Source organism: Phoenix dactylifera, chromosome 5, assembly GCF_009389715.1.
Source record: "Phoenix dactylifera cultivar Barhee BC4 chromosome 5, palm_55x_up_171113_PBpolish2nd_filt_p, whole genome shotgun sequence".
Taxonomy (NCBI): domain Eukaryota; kingdom Viridiplantae; phylum Streptophyta; class Magnoliopsida; order Arecales; family Arecaceae; genus Phoenix; species Phoenix dactylifera.
In genome coordinates, this window is record NC_052396.1 from 11748535 (window position 1) to 11776164 (window position 27630).

General features: G+C 39.3%; 1 protein-coding gene across 3 annotated transcripts in view; it reads left to right on the plus strand.

Moving 5' to 3' along the window:
- The first annotated feature begins 258 nt into the window (after window positions 1–258).
- The window catches only part of LOC103717727 (short-chain dehydrogenase TIC 32, chloroplastic-like), a 38750-nt gene continuing 11378 nt past the window's right edge, over window positions 259–27630 (plus strand). Inside the window, exons 1-6 of one of the 3 annotated variants that reach the window (XM_026808696.2) lie at window positions 259–481; window positions 18735–18966; window positions 19141–19220; window positions 22835–22988; window positions 23170–23248; window positions 23731–23815. In XM_026808696.2, the coding sequence (XP_026664497.2) occupies window positions 373–481; window positions 18735–18966; window positions 19141–19220; window positions 22835–22988; window positions 23170–23248; window positions 23731–23815 (739 nt within the window). In that variant the 5' untranslated portion in view covers window positions 259–372. Of the gene's footprint in view, window positions 508–14248; window positions 17970–18734; window positions 18967–19140; window positions 19221–22834; window positions 22989–23169; window positions 23249–23730; window positions 23816–27630 lie in introns of those variants that run through there. The other 2 variants (XM_026808698.2, XM_039126801.1) reach the window with 2 other exon arrangements.

Genomic DNA, 27630 nt, shown 5'->3' on the forward strand with positions numbered 1-27630 from the left:
AATATATTTAAGAAGTAATGTGTCAAAAAGAAAACGGATCAACAGCCCCCATCGCTCCTTTTTCATGATATTTCCTTTTCCAAGCAATTATTATAATATTAAAGTTTGCAACAGGGACATGGAAATTAGTTTCGATGGGACCTATAGCTGATTATTTATATACGTGGGCGCCCACACCCACCAACCGGTTGTCCTTTATTTAAGTCAATCATTTTCACGCGGATCATGGCGGATATCCTCGTACGTGGCATGGAAAGCTTTAATCCCCCCCTAGAGAACGTTTACTTCATAATTTCGTTCAATCTTGGTCCTCCCTAATTCTGGCCGTTGAGAGAAGAATAGCAAGCATCGATCTGTGTTGTCTTCATAGACATGTGGTGTCTGTTCGGCAGGACGGGACCCTCTGGGTTCTCAGCTGCTTCAACGGCAGAGGAAGTCACAGAGGGAATAGATGGGACCGGCCTCACAGCCATCGTCACTGGTTCTTTCTCTAGTTTTTATTATTATGTTAGTTTGTTTGTGTACTCATTTTTTAGGTTTCCAGTTTGAAGAATTTTAGTGAGGATGTGTGCATGACAGTCCGCGTTCTCTTGCTTTGCAGTTTGATGATTTTTCTTTTTCTTCTTCTTTTCCACCTTTTGTTTTGCAACGCTTACTGTTCTTGGGGCGGGTATTAGGTGTCAAAGATCGTGAGATCATTTCTTATATATGAAAACAATCAACATTTCTTACATATGAAAAAATCATGTCAGCTCACCAGAGTATAAATCCAGTACATCCGAGAGTTTTACAGTACTTTGTTAGTTGGAAATTCTATTAGCCAGGATTGGCTCCTGCCAGGCTCTCCTATCACACCCCGAGCCCAAAGCGCGATAGACGCCGCACGCCCACACGGCGGACCGTACGGGCGTGTAAGGCAGTTAATCATATCAAAGCAATTACACATGCTTAAAAATTTACTTAAATAGTAATATATTCAAAACAATCTTACAAAGTTTCAAAATAGTATACATCAACATAATTCAAATATTTTTGCTAGTCTAACCAAAATTCTATTTTTTTTGCAAAATCTTCCAAGAATCTATCGTACTCTCCAATCCCGTACGATCAAGCCTTTGGATCTGAAAAATAAACAAAATAGGATAATGAGCTACACTAGCTCAGTAAGCAACATAATATCCTAAGTAGGATCAAAGCATATCAGATATTTAATCAAAACATAAAATAGTGACTGGGAATTAAGTCACAAATAAGTATATTTTTCTTTTCGAAACTTATTATCATTTTCACAAAAACTTTGATATTAGACTCCCAATATTAATAGGCTACGGCCACGTAACCCAGTGGCATAGGTTGCACAAGTGCCAAAAATCAATATTGTTAACCACTGGTGGCAATGGTGTTCAAAAACCACTATTCTAATTACCGGTGGCAACGGTGTCCAAAAATCATTGTTCTAATCACCAGTGGCAATGGTGTTGAAACTAGTCTCTCACAGATATAAGTCGATAGGGCCAACAAATAATCCCCATTGGCAGGGCTAGAACATAACCATGCTGCAAATAGATACATGCAAAATAGATAACTGGGCCAGTCAAATTTTACATAATTCATAGCATATAACAAAATTGTCAAATAGTATTTAATATGCCAGGCCCATTTTACTAAGTACAAATCATATCTCAAAATTTAATCTGCTGATAAAATAATTTAGAAAATATACTTTGAAGTATTAAGTTACTTACCTTTTTTTGCTTAAATCCCACTTCATACAAACGGGTCAGATACACCTATTTAAATATCATTAAAATATAATTAATTTTTTTATTAATCTGAGGGCTAAGCAAAGCCAAAAATACTATTGGACATGGTCCAACAGGATCCCGCACAGCTGAACTGAGCCCAAGTTGGGCCCACAATGGGTATGACCCAAATAGGCCCCAACAAGGCTGGACTGGGCCCAAGTTGGGCCCACAAAAGGTATGGCCCAACTGTGCCCAAGTTAGGCCCACAATGAACAGAGCCCAAACTTGGCCCAGTTCGCCCACGATGGGCCTACTCTTTTTCTTTTTCTTTTCTTCCTTTTCTTTTCTTCTTTTCTTTTCCTTTCCTTTTTTTTTTCTGTTTCTTCTTTTCTTTTCTTCTTCCCGAAGCTTCCTTTCCTCTCTTCTTTTCTTCCTCTCACCTTCCCCCTCTTCTCCCGTGAACACAAGGGGAGGAAGATCCCAAGCCGGGGTGCTTGGGAGAAGAACTCACGATGGAGAGGGAGCTCAGGAGGGGAATGTGTTAGATGTATGCCCTAGAAGCCAATCTAGCTGACACATAATTTATTCTAAAATATATTTTTATACTTGACTTTATTATTATTGAATAATAAATGGGCATCTTTTTCATTCATATTGTGTATGTGTCTATGAATCATCTAAGAAATTAATAAGATGATGATGCATATTCTCAAGAGTTGAGAATTTGAGCCATGTATCATTGATAATTAATTCCTAAAAGCTCCTGATCGATGGATCATTACGAGGACAGTGATTGATCCGATGAGATTAGTGCACAGATCACTATCCTTTAGATGGACGAGTCTCGAGTCCACACTGTAGAAACACTGGAGTGATAGTGCAGGTGCTTGTTAGAGAACAAGGGTATTGAGCATGATCAAAGCAAAAAGTCACTTGGATGTTTATCCACTTGTCAGTGATTTACTTGATGTTGCAGTAGTATAACTGATTCTTTGACCTACGGTGCTTCGACTATTCCTAGTGAGGTTGTTGTAGTTTGACTGTATATATACATGGTCTCTAGCGATATGGATTCTTGTGGTGCAGATTGGCTGCAGTAGGTTCACTGTAAAAATAGGGTGTGCACTTACATGAAATTTATTGACCTTGGTAGATAAGAAGTGGTCCTATGTGATTTATGAGACTGAGTTCGTAAGACCTTGGCAAGAGCAGTATGTAAAGTGGAAAAGAAGTTTTCCACTCTCGAACTAAAGTCGAATAAATCTTGACATATGACAGACGATGGGGTTTGACGAGTTATTCATGACCTCCATTTTGTAGGGATCCACGATAGTAGGACTGTATCATACGATAACTGCACCTAGAGATTCATCTATTCCATTCTGCTGGGTTGCCACTACATGTTACTAGGTGTCACTAGTGGATGGTGAGACTCACAGAGATTATCTTGATAGTCGATGATCCTTGATGAGATGAGTTGGAATTGTTCCAACCCATTAAAAGAAGTTTTCAATGATATTGTAATAGAGATCATAATATATCTCACTACCAGACTGAATAGAACCTATGGGATCACACACATTAGAGGTATTGACTGATCTGATGGTTGGATTATGATTTGGAATCATAATAGTTCAAGATTATCAATTTGATTGATAATTGGTTTAACCCACTAAGAGTTAGTGAGTTGAAGAAGAAATAATTGCAATTGGATTGCAATTTGATTGAATCAATTGGACTTAATTAATTGGGCTTGATCTTATTAGATAAGGTTCAAGACTCCTACTTAGAGTAGGACTCCTAGAGTCCTAATTAGATTAAGACTGCAAATTATTAGAGTCCTACTTGGAGTAGGACTTCTAAAGTCCTAATTGGATTAGGACTAAAATTATAAGAGTCCTAATTGGATTAGGACTCCTAGAGTCCTAATTAATTTGGATCTAATAGGTAAGGATGCCTCCTTATTAGATAAGGATTAAGAGTCCAATTGAGTCATGATTTAAAGAAAACATAATTGGAGTAGGATTGGGCCACCTAGTCCTCTTTAGAAGAGGATACACGCATGCAAGGAGTGGGGTGTACACCCCTCCTTTTTTTGGTCCTTGGGCATGCGTGAAAGCAAGAGGACTAGCGTGGATCCCTCCTTATTAGGACTCCATGCCTAGGGTTTAAAGGTTGGGGCAATCTAGACCATTGATGAGAGAATTAAAAAGAAGAGGGCCCGACGGCCTCTTCTTGATTTTTTCTTCATGTGTGCGGCCTCCTTCCTCCCTTTCCTCTTGTTCCACCACAAGGAAAGGAATAGGCAGCAAGGCGTGGCCTTTCTTTCCTCTTGAATCCTTTTTCTTTCTCTCAAAGAAATCAAGAGTTGATTGAAAGAGAGGATTTCAGCCATCAAAAGCAATTTTTGCAAGGGAGCTAGCATCCTAGAGAGATTCAAAAGCTTGGATGGTCCTCTTCCTCGTGTGGATACCCGTAGACGCCGGACACATATGTGGCTTCAAGCGAGCCTTTCAACATTACCACAATCATCAGATTGTGGTGAACATCTATCCGCACAAGGTGAAGATCATATCTCTCCTTCTAAAGAATTTAATCCTAATCTATCTACGAATGGTTTTAAAATACGTTCATATGATGAACAAACCGTGCATGCTTCTTTTGTTGCAGTTTTGATTTTTCTGCGGCATGCATGGTTTCCCAATAGAATGGCCTGAGGCTGGCGGTGTTGGCGGCCGCCCCTCACCTTTTTCCCGCGGAGGAGACACGTGCGCCCCCCCTTCCTTCCTTCCTTCCTTCTTTCTTTCTTTCTTTCTCTCTCACTCTCTGTTATCCCGAGAAAATCAGGAGGAAGAAAAACACAGGAAAAAGAAACGAGGGGTCGAGAGGCTCACCTAGTTCTGGGGAGGAGTCACGAGCACCTTCTCCAGCGACACAGACGTCCTTCAGGGAGCCCGTCTCTATCAAAGGAGGAGAACAGTGAGAGAGAGGAGCAGTGACGTGGGGTCAGACAATAGTGCTATCAGGGTTCTAGAGGGTTCGACGATTGAGCCACCGTACATCAGTTTCTCCCCCCTCAAAGAAATAGGTAGCGGCCTCCAGATGGGCTGTCAACTTTGGTCCAGGTCGGCCCATCTGGTGGCCCAGTAGTCACATCTTCGATGCTTAAGTAAGAGATTTTCTACGTGGAAAGTAAGAAAGAAGAAAAAAAATAAAGAATCAATGAAGCAGAGTGCCACCCAATTAGAGAGGGGTTCATCAATTATCTTTCTTAGTGGGGCTTCGAGCCTACTTATAGCCTGGATCCCATATCTCGAGCAAATCATATCCCAACAAACTTAGGATTATGCCATAACAAATTGCTGATGTGGCATAATAACTAAGAGACGTGCTGCAACCGCTGGCATGTGATAAAATTGTTGTGACCACGTGTACATTTGGGGTAAAGGGACCGAGTTGTTTCTGCCATGGGAAGGCCCTGATCGCCTTGGGTTAATTGTCGAGGTCGTCAGGCTAAGCCAAAAGAATTTAGTTCTATAGGTCGGTTACTTCTGATCTGCTCGTCTAGACTTCTAGATTGGCCTGAGAGGTCCCGACCAAAATGCCTTAGAGAATTTTGGGTGCACCAAGGTTGTAACATGGATTATGAGTTGGAAAAATCTGATTGCACCATATCTTTTCGGTCAAGAAATGCAAAACTGTCCTGAACCATCCGATTTGGGGTGTACTGAGTCGTGCCAACGACGAACTGAGACGGTTTCAATATTCAAAATGAGAAACAAGCAGGAGGGAGAGAGAGGGAGAAGGAAAGAGAGGAAAAGAGAGAGGGGGAGGAAGGGAGAAGGAGGGCTACCAGCGTCCTCCTCTAGCCCTTTAGGGACTTCTGACGCCCTTCGGTGCCCTCTGATGGCTTTTAGAGCCACTCTTCCCTCTCCTTCCCCCCACTCTCTCCCTTTTCCTCTCTCTCATTCTCTCTCTCCCTCATCTTCTCTACTGTATCGGTACGTGCCTGGCACGAAATGACATGGAAGCGTATTAAGTCATGCTGCTGGCTGACTGGTACAGGCTCCAGTATCAGCACGACAAAATTTTTGTTATTTATTGCCACAACATTGGCCCCCACTTTAGAGCCTGAAGCATCTTCCTTGGTTTGAATGAAGTAGTCATTTCCATCAGACTTTGTGCCACTTCAAACAAGGCATTAATTTATGGGTGGTAGTCCCATAAAGGATGAGTCCTGACGCTCTATGAAAAAAGAGGGAGAGCTTTTGCAAGGCAACCACTTCAGAAGGGGTTTTGAGTGTCCTTTCTGTTATTCTAAAATGTTCTCGTAAATCTAGCTTGCCGAATGATCCTGGATTATCTTTGTATGGAAGTTCTATGGCTTTTCTCTGAGGAGGTTGATCCTCTTTGCAAATCTCTCTCTTTACAGGATACTGCCCTCATGGATCACGTCGAGGTGCTCCACCTGGCTTTGCAAAGGGCCATGGAGTAGGTGGCTAAGGTTGAGTCTGAATTGAGATTCCTCAAGAGTAGACTAGTGGTTGAGATGGCTCTTATGGATGCTGATGCCGATCAGAAGATGCCAAAGGTGGAGGCCAAGTTGAGGGCTGCAAGGCTGAAGCGACTAAGCTCTGACTCTGTTGCCCAATAGACAACCCAAGAGGGGGGGGGGGGGGTGGATTGGGTTCTAAATAAATCTTTGATACTTTTTGGATTAATCTAATGTGATTTATGAAAGCCTTCTTGATTTTAAACTAAAGAGATTAATCAACCTATAAAGAAAGCAATAAAGGAGAGATGCTCAAAGAACCACAAAACAAACACACAAAATTTTATAGTAGTTCAGAGCCAACCCTGCTCCTACATCCACTCTCCAAGCCTCACTTGGAAGTTCACTATAATCCCTAGAATTACACTTGGTTGTTTTACAAGCTCACAACCTAACTAATTGTTTTTACGAGATCACAACAAACTCGATCGGTTTTACAAGCTCACTGACTAGAACCAAACCAATCATTTTTCCGAGCTCACAATCCAACCCAGTTGGTTTTTTTCGGCTCACCAACTACAACGTTAACAACGTTGGTTTTACACTGGCTCATCAACAAACCTCAGTCCCCTTGATTCAATCCTCTGATTGAATCAAGTAACAAAATCAGAATATATGAGTTATAGAGTTACAGCATAATATAAACAATATGAAAAGGAAGAAGCTCTCAAACAGATTTTATGCTGAAGGAAGAAGTGGCTTTTTCTTTTCTGGATCCTCTCTTGAATATGCCGGTGGTTGAGGATCAGATAATCGAGCCTTGAATATGAGGAGTACTTCTGAAATCAATGTAAGCATAGTTACTCCTCTTTTTTTTAAAAGGCTCTAATCTTTCTTTTGGATAGATGTAAACTTGAATGCCCTTCAATGGATACTTTGTTCTTGTCTCTCCTCTCCTTTTAAATAATTTTCAAAGCTCTTTCTTTCGACAAATAGCCGTTAAAAGGAGTAAGAGAGCCATTCTGATATTTCTGTGCAACCTAACAATATGACCGTTGAGATTAGAGTCGACTCGTGCAACTAGGAGATGGCTCGACTAAAACTGGAGACGACTCGTGCTCTTCGAGAGATGACTCGCTCACTATATCTCTAATAGTACTTATCAGGCATTCTTCCAGGAGACGGCTCGCGACATTTAGGAGTTGACTCGCCAAAAGCGGAGACGGCTCGCAACCTTCAAGTGTCAACTCGGTCTCAGTGTATCAGAAACTAATTTTCTGTCTCTCCTCATTGGAGTCGACTCGATCACAGCTGGAGTCGACTCGGTCTCAGTGTATCAGAAACTGACTTTCTGTCTTTCTTATTGGAGTCAGCTCGTTCATAGTTGGAGTCGACTCGGTATCAGAAGCTTTGAAGATTTGATCTTTGACTTGGTCCTTGGAGTCGACTCGGCCTTAATTGGAGTCGACTTGATCTTAGTGCCGCAGAAAACATTCTTCTGTTAGTCTTGTCAGAGTCGACTCACCCATAGTTGGAGTCGACTCGGTATCAGTTGGCTTAAAACTGAGTCTTCTGTCTTTTCACAGGAGTCGACTTGGTACCAATTGGAGACGACTCAATACAATTGGCTTGAAAACGGATCTTCTATCTTTTTGCAGGAGTCGACTCATCCACAGTTGGAGTCGACTCGGGCATTGTACCTTATAAAATACTTCTCTGTCTTTGCTCTAAGAGTCGGCTTGGTCTCAGTCAGAGTCGACTCGCGCTCTACACTCAGAAATTCTACTTTCTGCTAATCCATCAGGAGTCGACTCGCCCAGATTGAAAGTCGGCTCGAGGTCATGTCAGTTAGCAGCTTTTCTACCAGAGTCGACTCGAGAATCTTCAGAGTCGACTCAAGTGCAGGGCGAAGATTGAAATGGTTCCAAATATAGTAAAGGTTGAACTTAAAATCCCTGAACCATTTTTTTTAAGTCAGTATATTCAACAATATATTTTCTGAAACACTCATTTGAATTCATTGGTATAATATGAAATATACTCAAGTATTTTGGGCTCATCAAAATCAAATAGGAGAATAACAATCACTCAACAGACTCCAAGATTGAGAAGGAACTAGAGGCAGCTAGATAACGAGTCACCGAGATTGAGAATAGGGTTCTTCGAGTAGTGAAGGAGTACAAGGAGTACAAGTTCTCGCAGGCCACCAGCAGAAGGTTACCAAGGCATTCTTGTAGGGCTTCTGCAAGTGTTGGAAAGGAACAATGAAGCTCCAACCCGACCTGATCCATCTCATCCTTGATATGAGCCATGCTAAGAGGGGGCGAGATTTGGCAGCCGAGCACTATCCATCAGGGCTGGGATGGTAGACCTCTATGTTGGTCACCTTTCGCTTTTTCATGCTACTGTGAAGGTGCGAGATGAGGTGGCGGATAGTCTCCTAGGCTTGGTGCCTTGTCGAAGATGTCGACCTCGTGGCATTGGAGCTCAGCCAGTTTGAACCATCTTTTCCCGTAGCAAAGTTTTATCTAGTCTTTGTCCTGCTTTGTAATCATATATTATGTTAATGAAGTAAAATTACTTTCATGCATACCTCTTTTTTGTCTAGACATACGATTTCTTATTTTGGCAATTTAGGGTCATCTTATAGTCATTATGGTCGGACGCTAAGGTCAGTTGAGAAGAAAGCCAAAATGAATCAATAATCACTTTAAAGATGATTCCAAGCACTTGAGGTCGCTAAATTAATTCAGAAGACCCTCAAAATAAGATCATGAAGTTCTCAAGGAAGGCCAACATAAAGAAAACATAAAGCCACAATCATAATTCTCATCATGGTCTACTATATTGCCTCATACCGAGTAGTATGGGGCATATCATACTATATCTGGAGGAAACCGATACAAAACTTAATGTCACAACCCCCGCCCCGATCCGGCAGGCCGCCGCGACGGTCCTAGGGTGCGGGTAGGCATAAAGCCACTAGCCACTGAGTAGAACCCTACTAACCTAACACAAACATCCTTAAACCTTCGAAACATTTTGGCATGATATATGCACAAAATGAGCACTTTTGATCTATGTTAACCTGTCAGGATATATCAAACATACAACCACTCCACCTGTCAGAGCAGCAATCACATAACCTGTCACATAATAAACCTTGATAATATATAGCAATACATTATCACAGGCACACACAACTGATTTGTATAAAACCTAGTTTCCAATCTATCCATGGCCAACCCATATCCATAACAGGATCTATGTCTATAACTGTACACTATATACAACTGAAAAGTTTATAATACACCAAAAATATATAAACCTTTATTCTACATTATATTATGGAGCAGCACAGCTAGCAGGCAACCTCTAGTTCTGCACATCTCTATACGGCACCTGCCCTGCAACAAGGATATCAACTGGGGAGTGAGTATATGAATACTCAGTGAGTGGAGTAAAGAGTACTATACACATGAGACAAGATATAATCATGGCTCGAGGTGAAATCTCAAGAACATATGAGCAGTCATCGATAACAGGGTGCACAAAACTCAACATAAGAAATATGGAGTAAACCATCATAGTATCACCACAATTACAATCAACTCATCTGGGGCATATATAGAATAATCAAATAAACATGAATGATACATCATGAATATGCTCAACAGATTATAACACTAAAATATGCAAATCAGGGTGTCAATATGCGAAGTATCACTAGACAGCTGTCGGAAAGTGGGTCTTACGCCCCAGGCGAACTACAACAACTCCCTACTATCACATGCATATGCAGGATAAGACACCATACTGATAATGTAAATGCTGGCCAGTATCCAGAACAGATATCCATAGAAATATCTCACATCTGAATGGCACCTCGTGGGGTCTTACTTTATCCGACGGCAAGCCATACTGCACCTCGCGGGGTCTTACTATGCCCGGCAGCAAGCAGATATAAGTCGCAGGACCGGCCGATCCTACGCCTAGGGTCGTGTCCCCCTAGGAAGGGACTATGTTGCGTCCACCCAGAGGACAACTATGTGCACATAGGCCGATGTCTAACCCCATCGACTATAGGTATCCTATAGATACTGCCAAGCCATGCATAAATGACATAATGCACCTTTCCAATACTCAACTATAAAGGAGTATATCAAGACTACCACTCACTCGCCCACAACCCAATCATAAACTAACATCAGGATTGGAAGCGAGGAGTCAAGGGAGTGCAGTGCGACTCAATATACCACTGAAAAGGCTCTACAAGTCTTGAAAATAGAGAAAATGAAATCAATTTACAAAAAAAGTCATTTCACAACTCGGAACCAATTTGACTACTCTTTTATCCCTTGTAATTCCTCTCAATATTTCCTCAAATGCATGTACAAAATAATAAAGCATGGAGAAATAAGATTATAGAGGAATCTACTACAATATCAATAAATATGCTCAAGTAAAATCAATTCACACTTGTCGACATTCATGAAAATGAATTAAGAATGCTCATGGTGCAAGGTACATAACTCCCACTCACTTGCCAATCCGGCACGGTCCTGATACACCTTCAAAATCTACAGTAGGCAGTGAGGGACTTCTTCCTCCTATTTTCTAGCTTCTTGCCCAACTATGACATGTATTAATTATACATTCAGTCTTGTATCAAGGACTCATAATCTATGTATCAATTATAAACATAGAAACTTTAATTGACTCAACTCCTCCTTCTCTAAATCTTTTCTTTTCTTTTTTTTTCTTTTTTTTCTATTAATTAAGTTACCATTTATGTGTATTAGAAACTTCCTTGCATGAGTACAAGGTCCCCCTTAGCCTAATCTAGGCTTAATACCCTATTATAGCATGAAATTACTTATTTTCCCACCGGATGAACAATCCGGACCGATAGCCGGTTACTTCATCCTGGGTTTGATCTACTTTCTAAACTCTAAACTCTATAAAATTTATACCTAATATTTTATACTTATAGGAGTTTCCAGAATGGTGACATGCATCACCATTGGAGGCCGATTGGCCTCCAAAACAATTCGCTAAAATCAGAACTTCGACACAGGTTTTCCGCAGTCTCGGAAAACCTTGCCGAAGTTTGATGCTCTCTCTCTTAACCACCTCTAAAACCCCTATCTAACCTCTTTACAGCCTCAATTCCATTAGGGGACTAGGTAGGGATGGGGTACTCACCACTTTTTTCTCTCTTCTTCTTCTTCTTCTTCTTCTTGTTCTTCTTCTTCCTTTATTTCCCCTTCTTTTTCTTCTTCTTCTTCACCGCCTGAGACCTCCTCTTCTTCTTTTCTCTGTGTCTCCCTCTCTGTTTAATCCCACCGCTACAGCACCCCAACCCCCCCTCCCATTTAAAACACATCAAGCACTATTCACCCTTTGTTTAAAATTATTAAATTTCCATTTTGCCCCTAACACTTCAACATATCTACTATTATGCCATTAACTTTTGATTCCTTCTAATTTTACCCTTTATATTAATTTTAAGGACTATTCTATCCTTCTTTATATAGAAAAAAATGGGGTTATTACACTTAACCTTAAGTTAGTACAAGCCCCATATCATCTCGTACCGAGGTATATCTGTAACAATTTAGGATCTCACCCAAAAAGGCTATCTGTAAGGTATTTATTTCGGTTTCTCATCTGTATAAGTACCTAAGATCTACCCAGCGAATAATCGATGTGGGACTAAATACATGTCCGCACGGGTCATCTCATACTCTCTGCATTTAAATTCCGACATTCTTGCCAGGCTAAGGATCCAAATTCATTCAAATTCAATCACAAATACCATGATTAGCTCATGGTCAGCTCAAATATACGCATGCTGCAGTGTTAGGGTCTACATTGATCATGCGTTGGGTCCACTCTTATACTATTTGTAACAATCCAAGACCTCACTCAAAAAGACTAGCTAGAAGGTTTGAGTTCCTTAATTCTATATAAGTATCTTAGATCTATCCGGCGAATAACCAATGTAGGACTAAATATATGTCCGCACGGGTCATCACAGTACTGCTCGGTACCGAGGCATACTGACCTGTATCAAGGTGCGAATTGGCCTGTACCAAGACCTACCAAGATAAAAATTAACAAAAATGGCTAGAGAGCTATTTCAGTACAAGGGTGTATCGTACCACATCGAACCGAACCGATAAGGTATTTGGTACCGAGATTGCAGACTTTGGTTCTCATAGAAGTGAGCATAAAGATAAGACTAGATTATCTGAAGCAGTCGGTCGAGATTAAGAAGTTCTTGCAAGAATCCATAATTCTATAAAGATGAATTAGAGTGAAGCCAGAGTACCATAAAGATAAGTCAAACGAAGTCATAACGCCAGAGCAAGCTTGAGGTACTTAAGATCATTATGTAGAGGATAGCAAACTGTGGGCCTTTAAGCCTTTGATTGGTTGGTTTTTTTTAGATCGCTGATGCTCGGATGATCGAACTGAGCGTGCCTCCTTCCATTCAACCCTAGTTAGTACTAGGACTTCTAATCGGTTCAGTTCTTCTGGTTAGGTAATATTTAGATGATTGAACCAAGCATGCCTCCTTTCGTCCAAGTCTAGTATGTATTAGGACTTTTGATGATTGGATTCCTCTGATCAGCTGACACTCGGGTGATAGAACTGAGTGTGCCTTCTCCGGTCCGAGCATAGTTAGTGCTAAGACTTCTGGATTGGTTGGGTTTTTCTGGTCAGTTGATGCTCAGGTGATCAAACCAAGTATGCTACCTCCATTAGAGCCTAGAATTTCTGATTGGTTAGGTTATGTTGGTTAGTGGACTTGGGTGATCGAATTGAGCGTGCCTCCTCTATTTGAGCTTGGTTAATATTAAGACTTCTGATTTGTTAGGTTCTTTTGGTCAGCTAATACTCGAGTGATCGAACTAGATATGCCTCCTCCTATCCAAGCCTAGTTAGTACTAGAACTTTTTAGAGATCCCAGTCAATTCTAGGATATCTCCATAGGAGTACTTGAAGTTTGGCTCTTTGGGTTAAGTTGCCTAGCTATGTAGGCTCATGGAATGGAGGTCGCAATCAATTATGGGGTGTCTCCATGGTAGTACTTGAAGTTCGACTCTCTAGATTTAGCTCTTTAGTCATGTAGGCTCATGGAACAAAGGTTCCAATCAAACCCTAGGGTGTTTCTGTAGGAGTACTATTTGAATTTAGCTCCCTAGCCATATAGGCTCATGGAACGGACGTCCCAGTCAATTCTGGGGTGTCTCTGGGGCTCAGTCATGTTGGGACTCTACAAAATGCTACTTTGGAGAAAAGCTGAAATCTATTTTTGTTGATTATTAGTAACAAAAGGTAAAAAATTAAATTCTACAATTCTTGCTGTGGCTAGCCTTCGTAATATGAAAGCTCGGTGGCTCGGTGCTCTTTCCTCCAGTGGCTCTAGTGTTTGTAGGATCTAGGCCCCATTTGGCAGAGCTTTTGAAGAGCCAGAAAATACTTTTAGATGGAATAGGAGTATTTGGTAAAAAAATCGAAAGTTGTTTTAGCTTTGCCATAAAAATAAAACAGCTTTTTGAGAGAATCATAGGTATTTTGGAGCTTCTTTGAAAAAGCACTTTTAGGCCCTGTCGGAAAGCTATTTTGAATTATAATTTTTTTTCTTTTTGAACCAAAATACCTATGATAAAATATCATAATTACAAAAAATAATAATATTAATATATAATGATAATAATTATAATATTTTATATCTTTATTATTGTATTATATTATAAATATAATATAATATTACATTATATTATAATACATTGATATATTATGTTAAATTATTATGCTATAGTATATAATATTATATTACTATATTATAACAATATTATATTACATTATAGTAATATTATATTATATTATATATTTATATATTAATACATATTATATTTTATTATGCTCTATTGTATAATATTATGCGTCCTTTATGGTCATTTTGTCGTACGAAAAGTACTTCCTCAGTTTGTTTACCAAGCACATATTAAAGTCTTACAACACTTTAGAAATGTAGTTACTAAACAACAAATAACATTTTATGGAAGCTCCACTTCAAAAAGCTCTACAGCCAATAACTCTGCCAAACACGGCCCTAGTCCTACTGTTTGGGTCCTTCAGTCATAGGCTTTCTCTTGTCGTAGCTCCTCCATGGATGAAAGCGATCACACTAGCGAGTGGCTTGTTATTGTCTTGCTCGTCCAGGGTTCGCCTATCCCACTTAGTACTCTCCCTCTAGTTATCGATGTAGTAACGGAGATATCCTCACCGAATGAGGGCCTCGATCTCATCTATTAGCTAAAAGCATTTTTTGTGCTCGTAGTCTTTGTAAAACCAGAAGAATTTGTTTGAGTCCCTCTTATTAGCAAGGCTTTTTGTCTTCCAGGGTTGGCCTAGATATCACCGATTCTAGACTTCCATCATGATTTGGGCCCTCAGAGTGTTTAGACTCTCGAACTTCCAAGATAGGCTCCAAGGTTGCATAGCGATCCTTTCTTCTCAGCTCATTCTTCTCTTCACGGTTTTGGCATTTTTTGCCATTCCTTCCTTACGCTGCCTCTCTCCAAGCTACCATGGCCTCCTTAGCTTGGATGTATTAATTAGCACGAGAAAGGAGTTCAGACAAATCCTTCGGGGGCCTCTTATCTAGTGAAAAGCTGAAGCATGAGGTCTTTAGCCCAATCATCACTGCAGCTACCACGATGGACTCGTCTAGCTTACGCACTTCAAGGGTTTCAGCATTGAACCAATTAATATAGCTTTATAGGGATTCCTTCTCCCTCCGTTTAATGACGAGCAGGTCAGTGAAGGTATTCCTCTACTTTTTATTGCTGAGAAAGTGGTTGATGAACTGGCGGCTGAGTTGATCAAAGGAGTCGATTGACCTAGCGGATAACTCGAAGACTAGAGCCAAGCGGCCCTTCTAAGAATGGCCGAGAAAACTTGGCAAATCTTGGCGTCGCTGGCTCCTTGGAGCAACATGAGAGCTCTAAAACTCTCTAGATGGTCCATCGGGTCTATGGTACCATCATAGTGCTCCAACTGTGGCATCTCAAATCTTTTTGGTAGGGGATCCTCCAGGATCTTCCTGGTGAAGGGAGGATCAGATTATCTCCTACTTAGGCCCTTTGCTCTTGCAAGGCCTTGATCTAGTGGTTCATCTCCTTGATCTCGTAGCGGAGGTCAACCTCCTGTCTGGAGATTTTTTTTCCAGCTGGTGCGGAGAAGGATCATCGGAACTGGAACTTGCTCTAAAGGAAGAGCAATTGTGCCTCCAACCCTGTTTAGGGCGTTCATGGTGGTAGCGGCTGCTATATTGCATCAGGGCATCTTGTTGGTTTAGCTAGCTAGCAGGGGGTTACCAACCTACTACCACAGGTTTTGCACCACAATTGTTAGGGTCTGCACCTACTAGACAAGCAAGTCAAATAGTCCAGAATCAATAGTTCCTGCGGCTGGTTGAGAAGACTGAAATTTTGGGGAGTTTTGCAAGGAACCATCTGGAGTAGGCTAGGAAGATGCTCGACAGTTACTTTTGCCGAGTCTCATGGCTTTTCTTTCTTCGTTTCCCACAGACGACACCAATCTGATGCGGCCGATTTCAGGGTGCTAATGCAGACTGCCTCCATAGACTTGCGAGACACTAGATAAGGGTCAGAGAGCTTGCTAGATTGGCTCCAGCTGGGCCCTTCATTACGTAAGTCAGAGAGGGTTTCTTGGTGGAAAGTAAGAAAGAAGAAGAATGAAGAATAAATAAGGCAGAGTGTCGCCCAATTGGAGAGAAAACTTTGATATGGACAGAAAAGAAAGAGAAAACACATTTCTATATTCATGGAGGAGAATTATTTCTTTGTACTTAAAAAGATTTTGTCAATTTTGCCCTAGATCCAATTGAGTTGATGAGCCTTTAAATCCATCTGCGGAAAGAAGATGCAATTGACACACTCTTTCTGAAGTTTGATGACTTGATGCTTAGCACCCTACTCAGCACTGTGCTACTCGAAAAGTTCATTTTTTTTTATACTTGATGCTTTAGTATAATATTTGGAGGCTTGGTAGGCACAATAGGATACTCAAATATCGGAATCATTAGAAAATTTCCAAATGGATTTAGTGATGAAACTATAATACATGTGAGATCTTAGTTATTTGATTTTTTTTTCATTGAAGAAAACATCAATGTTTTTCATTTTGAATCTGATGATCATCGATTGTCTTTCTTAGAGGGGCTTCAGGCCACTTATAGTCAGAATCCTGCATCTCTAGCCAATCGCATTCTAACAAACTCAGAGCCCTGCCGTAATAGACTACTAACGTGGTGTAACAACCCAAAGACCTTGTCACGACCGCCTAACATATGATGGAATTGCTAGAACCACGTGTGCTTTTGAGGCGGAGGGACTGAGCTGTTTCTATTGCGGGAAGGTCCTACTTTCTTAGGTTGGTTGCCGAGGTCACCAGGCTGGACAAGAGACTTCGGCTCTAGAGGTCGGTCATTTCTGGTCTACTCATTCCGACTTCTAGGTCTGGCGCAGGAGGTCCTGACTAGAATGCCTTCGAATTTTTGAGTGCACTTGGTTGCCACATAGATTATGAGCTGGGAGCATCTGATTGCACCATATCACTTTGGTCATTTATTGTTACAACAATTTGCATTGTATATAATTTGTAAATTATATATGTTATATTATATATTTTAAGCTAAACATGTTAAGTTCCTCCCTTTCCTGTTTCTTGGAAAGATTGTGCATTTTCTTTTTGATGCATTTGCACATGGTTTTGGCATGATAGTCCGCATAAGACATGATTGCATATGTTCAATACGTCCTGTTCAGTGTTTTGGTTGGTTTCCTGGCTGATTAAGCTATGTTGAAATCTGTTCTGTTTTCTTTTGGATGTTTTTTCTTGCAATTTTTTCTCATCTGATGTGTTTTACCACCAGTAGGCTTGCGTTCCGTGGCATGGTTGCCTTTACCTGGTTTTGAATGAAAAATATTTAGCGTGTTCAGATCTGGGGCTACTCTCTTTCTACTAGAATTAGGGCTTTAATTTTAATCTACAAGTACTAATTTAGCAGCATGTACTATAAATTGAGGATCCATACAATTGATCATGATCTTTAATATCTAAAATTTATAGGAATAAGAACAAGTACTTTAGGCAGTTTTTATGGCTCAATGTGGTCTTTTAATATGATTGATGGTTTAGAAGCATGAAGGCCAATTAAATTTTGGTTGATATATGTTTTAAGATGTGCAAATTATAACCAACCCTAAGACCTTGCAGCAACTCTTTTCCCCTTTTTCACATTTCTTTTTCTCATTGTGTCATGATATCACATTCATCCTTTTCCTTTATATTCTATTTGTCTCTGTTTCTTTATTTTCTTGTGCTTTATATTACTTGATAAGGTTGTTGTCTGCTGTAAGAGGAAGCAAATTCAATTTTCAAATTCGAGGCCAAAACAATCAGTGTAGAGTATCATCAAATCCTGCTTCAATTGGTACTCCTCTTGTTGAGTTTATATTTCCCTCACTACTTGACAAAACAATTGCTACACAAAAAGGTTCTTGAAGTTAGATTTCTCACAAGCTAAACCATGTATAGATTCTAGACGCTGACAGGTTTGGACCACATACTCATGACGGAGAGGCCAACTATATCATGGAAGTCATTAAATCACCCCTTTAATTCATCTTTTGGTACGCCTTCAAACCTCAATGACTGGCATTTTCTTTGGACCTAACAAACATTAATCCAAGAAGATTAATAAGCCGATGTATGGAGACCAAGATTACACTAATCTGTTATGCGCTATCCTCAGATTGTCTATTTTATGTTACTATTCATCATAACAAACTTTTATGGATCAAAATACCGAATGCTTATCTCCATTCTCCCATAAGAGAAAATTGTTGTTTTTCTTAACTAACTCATTTTAGGAAAATCATGTTTATGAAGACTATTGATGCCCTCATATTTTGGAAAAGTAGCGTATATTATTTGAATTTTTGACTAGACTTTTTTTCTATTCTGTGTAAGTTCCATATAAACTTTCAAACCGAGGATTCGGAAGCGCTATGAAATTTTTATTTTTATCTTATTTGTTTATTTTTTTGGTCTACTGAATTTTTTGTTACTTAGGAATTTGACCACACTTCCTTGATACTTGATAGGTAATTGAGTTACATAATTTTCTTGGATGATGCTATATGGTATGCTATTCCGTACCGAACTGGATGGTACGAGGCATACTATACCATACCGGTTCGGTATTGGTACGCAAAATGGGGGGCGTACTAATACTTGGTACGCCGAACCAACTTTCATACCGGACATACCAACATAGTGACAGGGTGGCACCGGTATAGGGCCGGATACCGGCGGACCTTGGACGGTAGAAGCATGAGCACTTTATTTGTATTTTCAAATCCCACTAGTAGTTCCTAATCAGACATCTATTGCAGGAGCATCAAGTGGAATTGGTGCCGAAACATGCCGGGTTCTTGCATTGCGTGGTGTGCATGTAGTAATGGCAGTCAGGAATCTATCGACTGGTTCTGGTGTCAAAGCTGCAATCATGAAAGAAATTCGTACTGCTAAAATCGATGTCATGGAACTAGACCTCAGCTTGATGGCATCTGTTAGAAAATTTGTAGAAAATTTCAATAAGCTGAATCTCCCACTGAACATCCTCATGTAAGACATATTAAAGATAGAAATATGGGTTAAAGTAATTATTTATTGTATTTTTCTGATAATTCATGAAACGTAGTGTTGTTTTGCTTTTTTATCCAGATGCGTTAGTTAAACTTGCTAAGATTCAATAGCTATGGCCATTGAAAGATGACTTTTTTGTCTATCTTCTTGAAGCAACAATGCAGGAATTGCGCTGGTTCCCTTCATGCTTTCCCGGGATGGCATTGAGCTGCATTTTGCGACAAACTACTTAGGTTATGCCTCACTACTTCAGTCACTAAATGATATTGTTCATTCTGTTTTATGAAACTTATAATTGTTTAATTGGGACATAAGTGACAGAAGAGTTTACAGGATTGATGTGGCATCACAAGAATACGGAAATATACAAAAAGTTATATATTGCAAGAACTATAAAGTGGCCTACAGGAAAGAAAGAATTAAGGTTTCCCCCTTAAAATGCTGTAGGATTATGTAATTATTCTGCTACTATGTTATCAGTCACCTTATAATGAAATGATAGAGACTCTTCCATTTTCCAGTTCATAAGAATTTTTTGTTCTTTTTATCGATTATCATGGTAAACAATCTATGCTCTGATCCTTTAGATAAATAAACACATCCCATTGCACTGATTCCTTCAGGAAAAAAAAGTCAGTACCTATACTTACTTCTTACCTTACCTAATAATGATTGGATTATCAAAGTCTATGAGAATCTCTTGCTTTTTGACAAGAACAGTAAAGTTCAGAGAACCGGAAGCATCATAATATCTTCCAAGTTTTAAGTTCTTACTATGTCTTCCTGAAATACTATTTATCTAAAAATGTTGCATATCATCCATTTCTCATTCTTGCTTGTGGTAAATGATTTTATCTGAGTCGGCTAAGAATGATCAAAACCTAAAGATGTAAAAGCGTCCTGTCACAATGACTTTTAGTTGGCTTGTTATGTTTGCAAGGCTCCTTGAGAATTATTGTCATAATTCATACTTTACTTAGAAATTTTTTGTGTATGACTTGACCATACCCTATCTTTACTTTTTTGAGGCCTGGCTTTTTGGGTTTATATCCTTTGTTACTATTAGCTTTTCCAAAATCATTTCCCACAACTTCCGTCCATGTCATCTTAAGACTTCTTCTCCCCTTCTTTTAAATTTCGGCATGAAATCCATTTTGGTCTTCTTGCTGTTGCTTTGGATATTTTTATGACGTGCCATACCATTTCATTCTGTTTTCCATTTTTAAACTAGTCCCTACCTTAAACCTCAATTTGTGCAACTCTAGTGCTTCCTTTAGTTTCCTGCTTTCTTTGCCAAATTCATCTAATGTACATGGGCCTCTTTATCATCATGCAACATTGTAAACCATGCAGCATTGCAAATTTAGTTGTTTTACAAAATTTTCTTATAAGCTTCAAAAGGTTTCTGTGGTAACACAGCATCTTAGAAGCATCTTTGCACTTCATCATCCACCTTGGTATTTCTTCTGATCCAAGATAAAGAAATATAATCACAGAAGGTTTTCTCTTAGTTAATATCTTTTTGACCTATATTATTTCTTTTGCCAATAAAGCTGTACTCCACGTTAGTTTTCAGCACTTTATTCCAGTGATTTTGTTCATTTTCTTAAATTTGTATACAAGCTTGCTGTCATCTCATCAATAAGCATGCTTTCATTGCAGATAACATATGCCTCGATACCTTCTGTTGTATATGCCTATTGATGATAGGCAAAGAGTATATGGATGAAAGGACAATCCTTGGTCCAGGCACAATGCAACTAGAAACTCAGTCCTCTTTCTACATCTACCTGCAGTAACAATTTTCACCTTTTAATTATACATGCCTTTAACAATTTGAATATAACCTCTAAATAAATGTTTCTTCCATTACACATGTGCAAAATTACTCCTTGTGGTACTCTATCATAACTTAAAGTCAATTAAAGTCATGTTGTGAGGACCTGTGCGGGCGTGTGTTTAGTCCCACATCGGTTATTCGCTGGGTAGATATTGGATATTTATACAGGATCAAGAAACCCAAATAGTACCTTCCGGCTAGCCATTTTGGGTGAGGTCCTGAGTTGTTACAAATAGTATCAGAGCGAACCCGGCCCATAATCTATATGGACTAAGGGACACTGCAGCACGGATCCATTGGGGCTAACCATAAGCCGATCGTGGTGTTTGTGATTAGATTTGAATGGATTTGAACCCTTAGCCTGACGAAGACGTCAGGACTTGAACGGGGGGAGTATGTGAGGACCCGTGCGGACGTGTATTTATTCCCACATCGGTTATTCACTGGGTAGATCTTGGGTATTTATACAGGATCAAAGAATCCAAATAGTAACTTTCAGTTAGCCATTTTGGGTGAGGTACTGGGTTGTTACACATGTTCTTTTGAAACCTCTCTCTTAATTCTAGTGAGCAAAAATGTTGCATCCTTGGTTAACCATCTCAAAGTTTAAGATAAAATGGTTCTCATAAATTGTCATGATTATTTTTATTTTAATCTTTCCTTAACTAATCATTTATCCAATAACTCTCATGATAATTAGAGCAAGTTAATCATTTGGCACTATTCTTCAATTATAGATTACTTCAGAATTTCTAATTGTATGAAACAATGTTTGCTGAACCAGTACCAAGGGTTGTACTGGCAGATTACCGATTTAGTATGGTACCAGCATGTACCATTCCATCTCGAGGCATACTAGAACTAGGGGGAGGGTGAGGGAGAGAGGGAGGAGGGAGAGAGAGGAAAAGAGAGGGAGGGAGAGTGATAGAAAGTGAGAGAGAGGTAGGGAAAGGGAGGGGGAGGCGAAGAGGAGGGAGAGAGGGGGAAGGATAGTGAAAGTGAGAGGGGTACCCATCTTCGACCTCATCATCAATGTCTTTGTTAGCATCGGCAGCAGTGGTGGTGGTGATAAGCTAGAAACCCCTAGCAGCAAGGGTTTCAACCTTGCGAAGGATCGTGAGTGAGAGGCTCACATGATTGAACAAGAATCAGGGTGGGAGTGGGGAGTTTAAAGATAATTGGCCCGATTTAGCTTTCAAACTGAGTCAAACCACTCAAAACTTAATAGAATTTGCCCACTTGGTGCAGTATTCGTAGTCGGTATGATACATTACCGATTTAACTGGTTGATTCGGTCAGGTACTATATACCTTGGTCCATACTTTAATTAAATTTTGTTCTGCCTTTTTCTTTATTTGCATCATTTTTTTATTTTATTACTCATGTAATTCCTCCTAGCTTTGTTCCTTTAATTCATTTCCTTGAAATAACTTTTCTATTTTACTTAAATCTTATCATCTTTCCATTTATCTACAAAATCTTCCTACCTTCATGTTTAGTGCGTTAGATTGTGTAATATGATTATACAATATGTTGGTTCTACATGTTTTCATCTTTGTAAAGTTTTGTTGGTATGCCAACCACCTTGGAATTTACATCACATGTATGTCCATACATACACCACATTTAACATGCACATGATATGTTTAATAAAATTTCATGTTCTATGTTCTATGCTTATTTCATGCATCAAGTCTGCTTAACACTCATATGAGGTCCTTTGGTTGGAGGTTTCCTAATCTTGAGGGTAACTAATATAAAAGACTTGAATCTGTGTAAACATGGACTCACTTAAAATGATAAAAGCATCTCAAGTAGGGTAAATTATATGGTATCATAGCCAAATACTTATTGCGTGTCATATTGTCTGCTTTATAATAAAGCTTCCTTCAAACCAGAGGGGCACAGTTGTGATCCCATAATGTCTATACATAAGGTAGACCTGCAATTATACCCAATAGCATGTTTTGAAGAAGAAGATTAATGAGACATTTTGTGATCTTGCAGGTCATTTTCTTTTGACAAATCTTTTATTGGAAAACATGAGAATTACAGCCCGTGAAAGTGGTATAGAAGGAAGAATTGTTATTGTCTCTTCTGTAGCTTACGAGGCTACGTATCATGAAGGAATCCGTTTTGACAAAATCAATGAAAAGTCAGGGTAAGATAATGTGAGAAGTTTATGAAGGTCCATTAAGTTTTTTGAAGATCATTTTCCACTTAGTTAATCATTGATAGTAAAGTGGATGAATGTTTTCCTATAATTAGTTTTGATATTCCATTGCATATGTTAGGAGAACTACGAATTAAAAATAAATTCAGATCATGTTTTCCCTTTCTAGGTACTATAGTTTTCTTGCTTATGGTCAATCGAAGCTTGCCAACATATTGCATGCTCGTGAGCTTTCTAACCATCTTAAGGTATTTTTTTTTTTCTCTTTAAATACTGAAGAATGTTACACATATGCAGTGAATATTTCTGAGGGAAAACTACTTTTTCAAAAGTTTTGTTAGTATATATTTTATGTCAATGGTTTAAAAGGTCCAACCATACCTTCCATTGTGCTTCCGTTCTTTACTATCGATTTACTATCCCCTTTTTCCGATAGTACTTTATGCCAGAAAAGCAAGTGCCATTTTTCCTTGGCAATTGTCAGCTATCTTATCTCAGACAACAGTCACCCTTCAGGCAGATGTTCTCTCTGATTTGGTGCGAAAGGTGGTCTTTCATTCTTCAGGGGCACGATTTGACATACATAAGCCAAACTTGATTGCCATTTGAAGCATGACACATGAGCTTAGGAAGCCTCTTGCTGTCTGATATTTGCGGCTAATTAGGATCCTGTTTTAGCTTATATATTGAATTGTTTGACAATGACTGCCTCTTTATTTTTCATAAACAGGAACAAGAGATAAAAGTTACAGTTAATTCACTTCATCCAGGGGTTATTACCACCAATATATTGCGGCATCGGAGGTTTTGGAATGGTATATTACCATTTTTTATTTTTTTTTTTATCATTTGCTATTAAGATTTATCCCTTTATCATGCGTTACAATATGGATTTAGGACAATAAAATGGAGCAAGTTGCAATATTTTCTCCCTAGGATCACCATGTAAATATTCTTGCTATTAGAAATTGACAATTTTGAAATGTAAAATTTTGTAGCCTCTTATTTTTTTGAACTTGAGATCATACACATTTCTCTCTCATTCTCTTTTCATTTTTGCCTGACCTGATCATGATCTCTCTCTCATTCATGCTGTACCAAGCGCCATCTCTCTCTCTCATTCTTATTCTCTCTCTTCCTAGCTCACACATCCAAACAAAATCTTTACATAAATGACTACCCTGGGGCAGGCATGCATTACATGGCTTTTCATGGAAAGTGAGGAACATATACAACGGAAGTTTCTTTATCGATCAAAAAAGAACAGCTTGTAATATTTGTTGTGTGATGTGACAAGGCCCACACACAACATCAAATTCTTGTGTTGGCCATTGACTATACTGGATTATGTGTTATTCTCCCCCATCGAGTCAAATTTCTTATCCATGTCTGCTTCATAGTAATAGGAATCTTATACATAGGATAGGATAATATACCTGCTTTTGGAGCCGCTTGGAATCTTAAATTGCTCTTAAAATATTATTTTTACCTCCCCCTGACACCTATACCCACTCCTTTACTCATTCCCAATTATGGCAACCGAAGTTTCTTGAATCAGTATTGTGTGTCGTACCGGTCAAGTACCGAGCCGGTATAGTACTATATGGTATGCAAAAGTGTCACGATATGGTGTCATTTCAAGGTTTTAACTAAGGTTCACAACCCTGCGATCGGACCTTATGTCGATGTCATATTAGTACAGTGTCGGTATGCTTAGTATGAGAGTTGGTTTGGTGTACCGAGTCTTGATTCGGTACGACTTTGATACTGAGTCTTGATTCAGTATAACTTCGATACCGAGTCTTGATTTGGTACGCTACGATACAGTATGCCTAGTACGTGGTGGTATGTTCCAGTATAGCAGACCTTGTTTTAATCTTTTTTTAGTGTTTTATTCTCATTTTTTTGGTTTTTAAAGTTATTAACTTTTCTTCAATAGTGGTCTCGTGATTTTCTATGCCATATGCTTTGCGTAAAATTAATAAATTAAAATAGATAATTTAATAAAATGTAACTTAAAAAGATATATATTAAATAAATTTAAATTATAAACTACATACTCACATCTAGTCTCTCGTATAGTGTTTATGCTGCTCATAAACTCCAGGATCTTGTTCATAATCTTGTTCATAATTGGATCCTGAAACTTGACTCCAACCCAGTTAATATGCCTATCCTGCATCTGATATAAAAAATGAAGATCATATGCTTCCGGGCAAGATATGCCGAACCGATACCAGTCGGCTACCGGATCGATGCAGATCAAATTAAACCGATACCTTGGTTTGTAACCACAGCGTGCGTGCTGTGGTCAAATCAGGCCATAGCGCATCCGCACTGTGGTCAAATCAGGCCACAACGCAGAGCGTTATGGCCGCTCCGTGTGGCCAAAAAGGCCACAGCGCGGATTGCGCTGTGGCCGCTCCATGTGGCCAAAAAGGCCACAGCGCATCCGCACTGTGGTCAAATCTCTGCGTTGTGGCCGCTCCGTGGGGCCAAAAAGGCCACAGCGTGCACTGTGGCAAAAAAAATCCGGTCCTAGGCCGGTACTGCTTGGTTCTGGCCAGAACCGTTTTCTACCACCGAACCATACCAGTCAGAGACCGGACCAGTTCGGTATGGGCCAGTTCAAAATACCTTACTTCTAGGAATGTCATCCTTTATCATATAGTTTCTTTTACTATTGCACTAAAAATTAGAAAAGTTTTTGGTATTAGTTTGTACTTGATAAAAACTTATCAAATTAATTTATAATTGTGAAGAATTGGAGAGAAAATTATTCTCCTTTTTATTCCAATATACTGCATAGTTTTTGAATTTATAGAAGTCTCAGTAGGTTTGCACCCCAGCTTTCACGTTTCCTTTAGCAAATCCATCACATATTTTTGCTGTGAAATAAAGATTCCATGCCATGAGTGAGCAACTTCAATACCAAGAAAGTATTTCAGCCTACCAAGCTCTTTTATTTCAAACTCTTTGATCAAACACCTCCTTAAGGCTTCTCTTCCTTCCATATCATTTTCAGTGACTACAATATCATTCACATATACCAACAAGGCAGTTACTCCCCCAGACACCGAGTGCTTAACAAACAGAGTATGGTCTCCTTGGCTTTGTTTATATCCCATTGTTATCATAACTTTAGTGAATCACCCAAACCAAGCCCGAGGTGACTGTTTTAGACCATATAGAGCCTTCTTTAGTCTGCATACCTTCTTTCCTTCTATATCTGAACCAAAGCCAGAAGGAATTTTCATGTAGATTTCTTCATCAAGATCGCCATGTAGGAAGGCATTCTTGACATAAAATTGCTGCAAACTCCACCCAAGATTAGCAGCCAAAGATATCACTATTCTTACAGTGTTCATTTTTGCAACTAGGGCAAAGGTTTTTAGATAATCAACTCCATAAGTTTGAGTATATTCCTTGGCTACCAACCTAGCCTTATATCTCTCAAAAGACCAATATGCCTTATATTTAATAGTGAACACCCATTTACACCCTATTGGACTCTTTCCCTTGGGTGGTTCCACTAATTCCCAAGTTTCATTTTTCTCAAGAGCTTCCATTTCAACCCTCATAGCATCTCTCCATTCCTTATGACCTAAGGCCTCAAGCACGGTTTTGGAAATGGTTATGGTGTTCAGATATGTAAGAAAGGTTTTGTGACTATGAGATAGTTTCTCATATGATATAAAATTGGACAATGGATATAGTGGATATTGGGTGCATTTTCTTGTGCCTTTCCGAATAGCAATGGGAAGACTATTGTCGCTAGCATCATAGGAGTTAGAAATAGTTCTTGAGGAAGTGTAGAAGATATAGTTACCTCATTACCAAGGACTGGTTCAGAATCTTGGATTTGCATAGGTTGAATAATGGGTACCTTCTTCCTTGAATAAATCAGCAGCGGGCGAGTAGAACTTTGAATCTGATTATCTTTTGCCAAAGTTTGTGATTTAGGAGTACAAGGTGGCTTGGGTTCAATAGAAACAGGGACAAAGAAGGAGTTTGTAGAATTTTGAGGGACCAGAGAAGAAGGAATAGGAGAAGAAGAGTGAGAATCAAGTTCCAGTAAAAATAGGTCCTTATCCTTATCTTTTATAAATGTTGTCTCCCCATGAAGATAATGCTGCGTAAAATAGCTTTCCTTTTCAACAAATATTACATCTGCTGACACATAGAATTTACGAGTTGGAGGATGATAACACTTGTATCCTTTTTGAGTAGATGAGTATCCTACAAAAACACACTTAAGTGCCCGTGGATCTAACTTTCCCCTGTTATGAGAGTGGATATGGACAAAGGACACACAACCAAAGATTTTTGGAACAAGATTATTTGTAGTGTTGAAGTTGGAAAAATGTTTGGACAGAAGTTGCATGGGACTTTTGAAACCAAGGACTCGAAAGGGCAACCTATTTATGAGATGAGCAGCTGTTAGAACACCTTCCCCCCAATAATTTTTTGGAATGTGTTTCTAAAATAGGAAGGCTTGGGTAGTGGCTAACAAGTGGCCATTTTTTTCTTTCTACCACCCCAGATATGGGAGGACTCATGGATTATCCCCTCTTTCTGGAAAAATGGTGATAGAACTTGATTGAAGAAATCCTTAGCATTGTCAGATCTG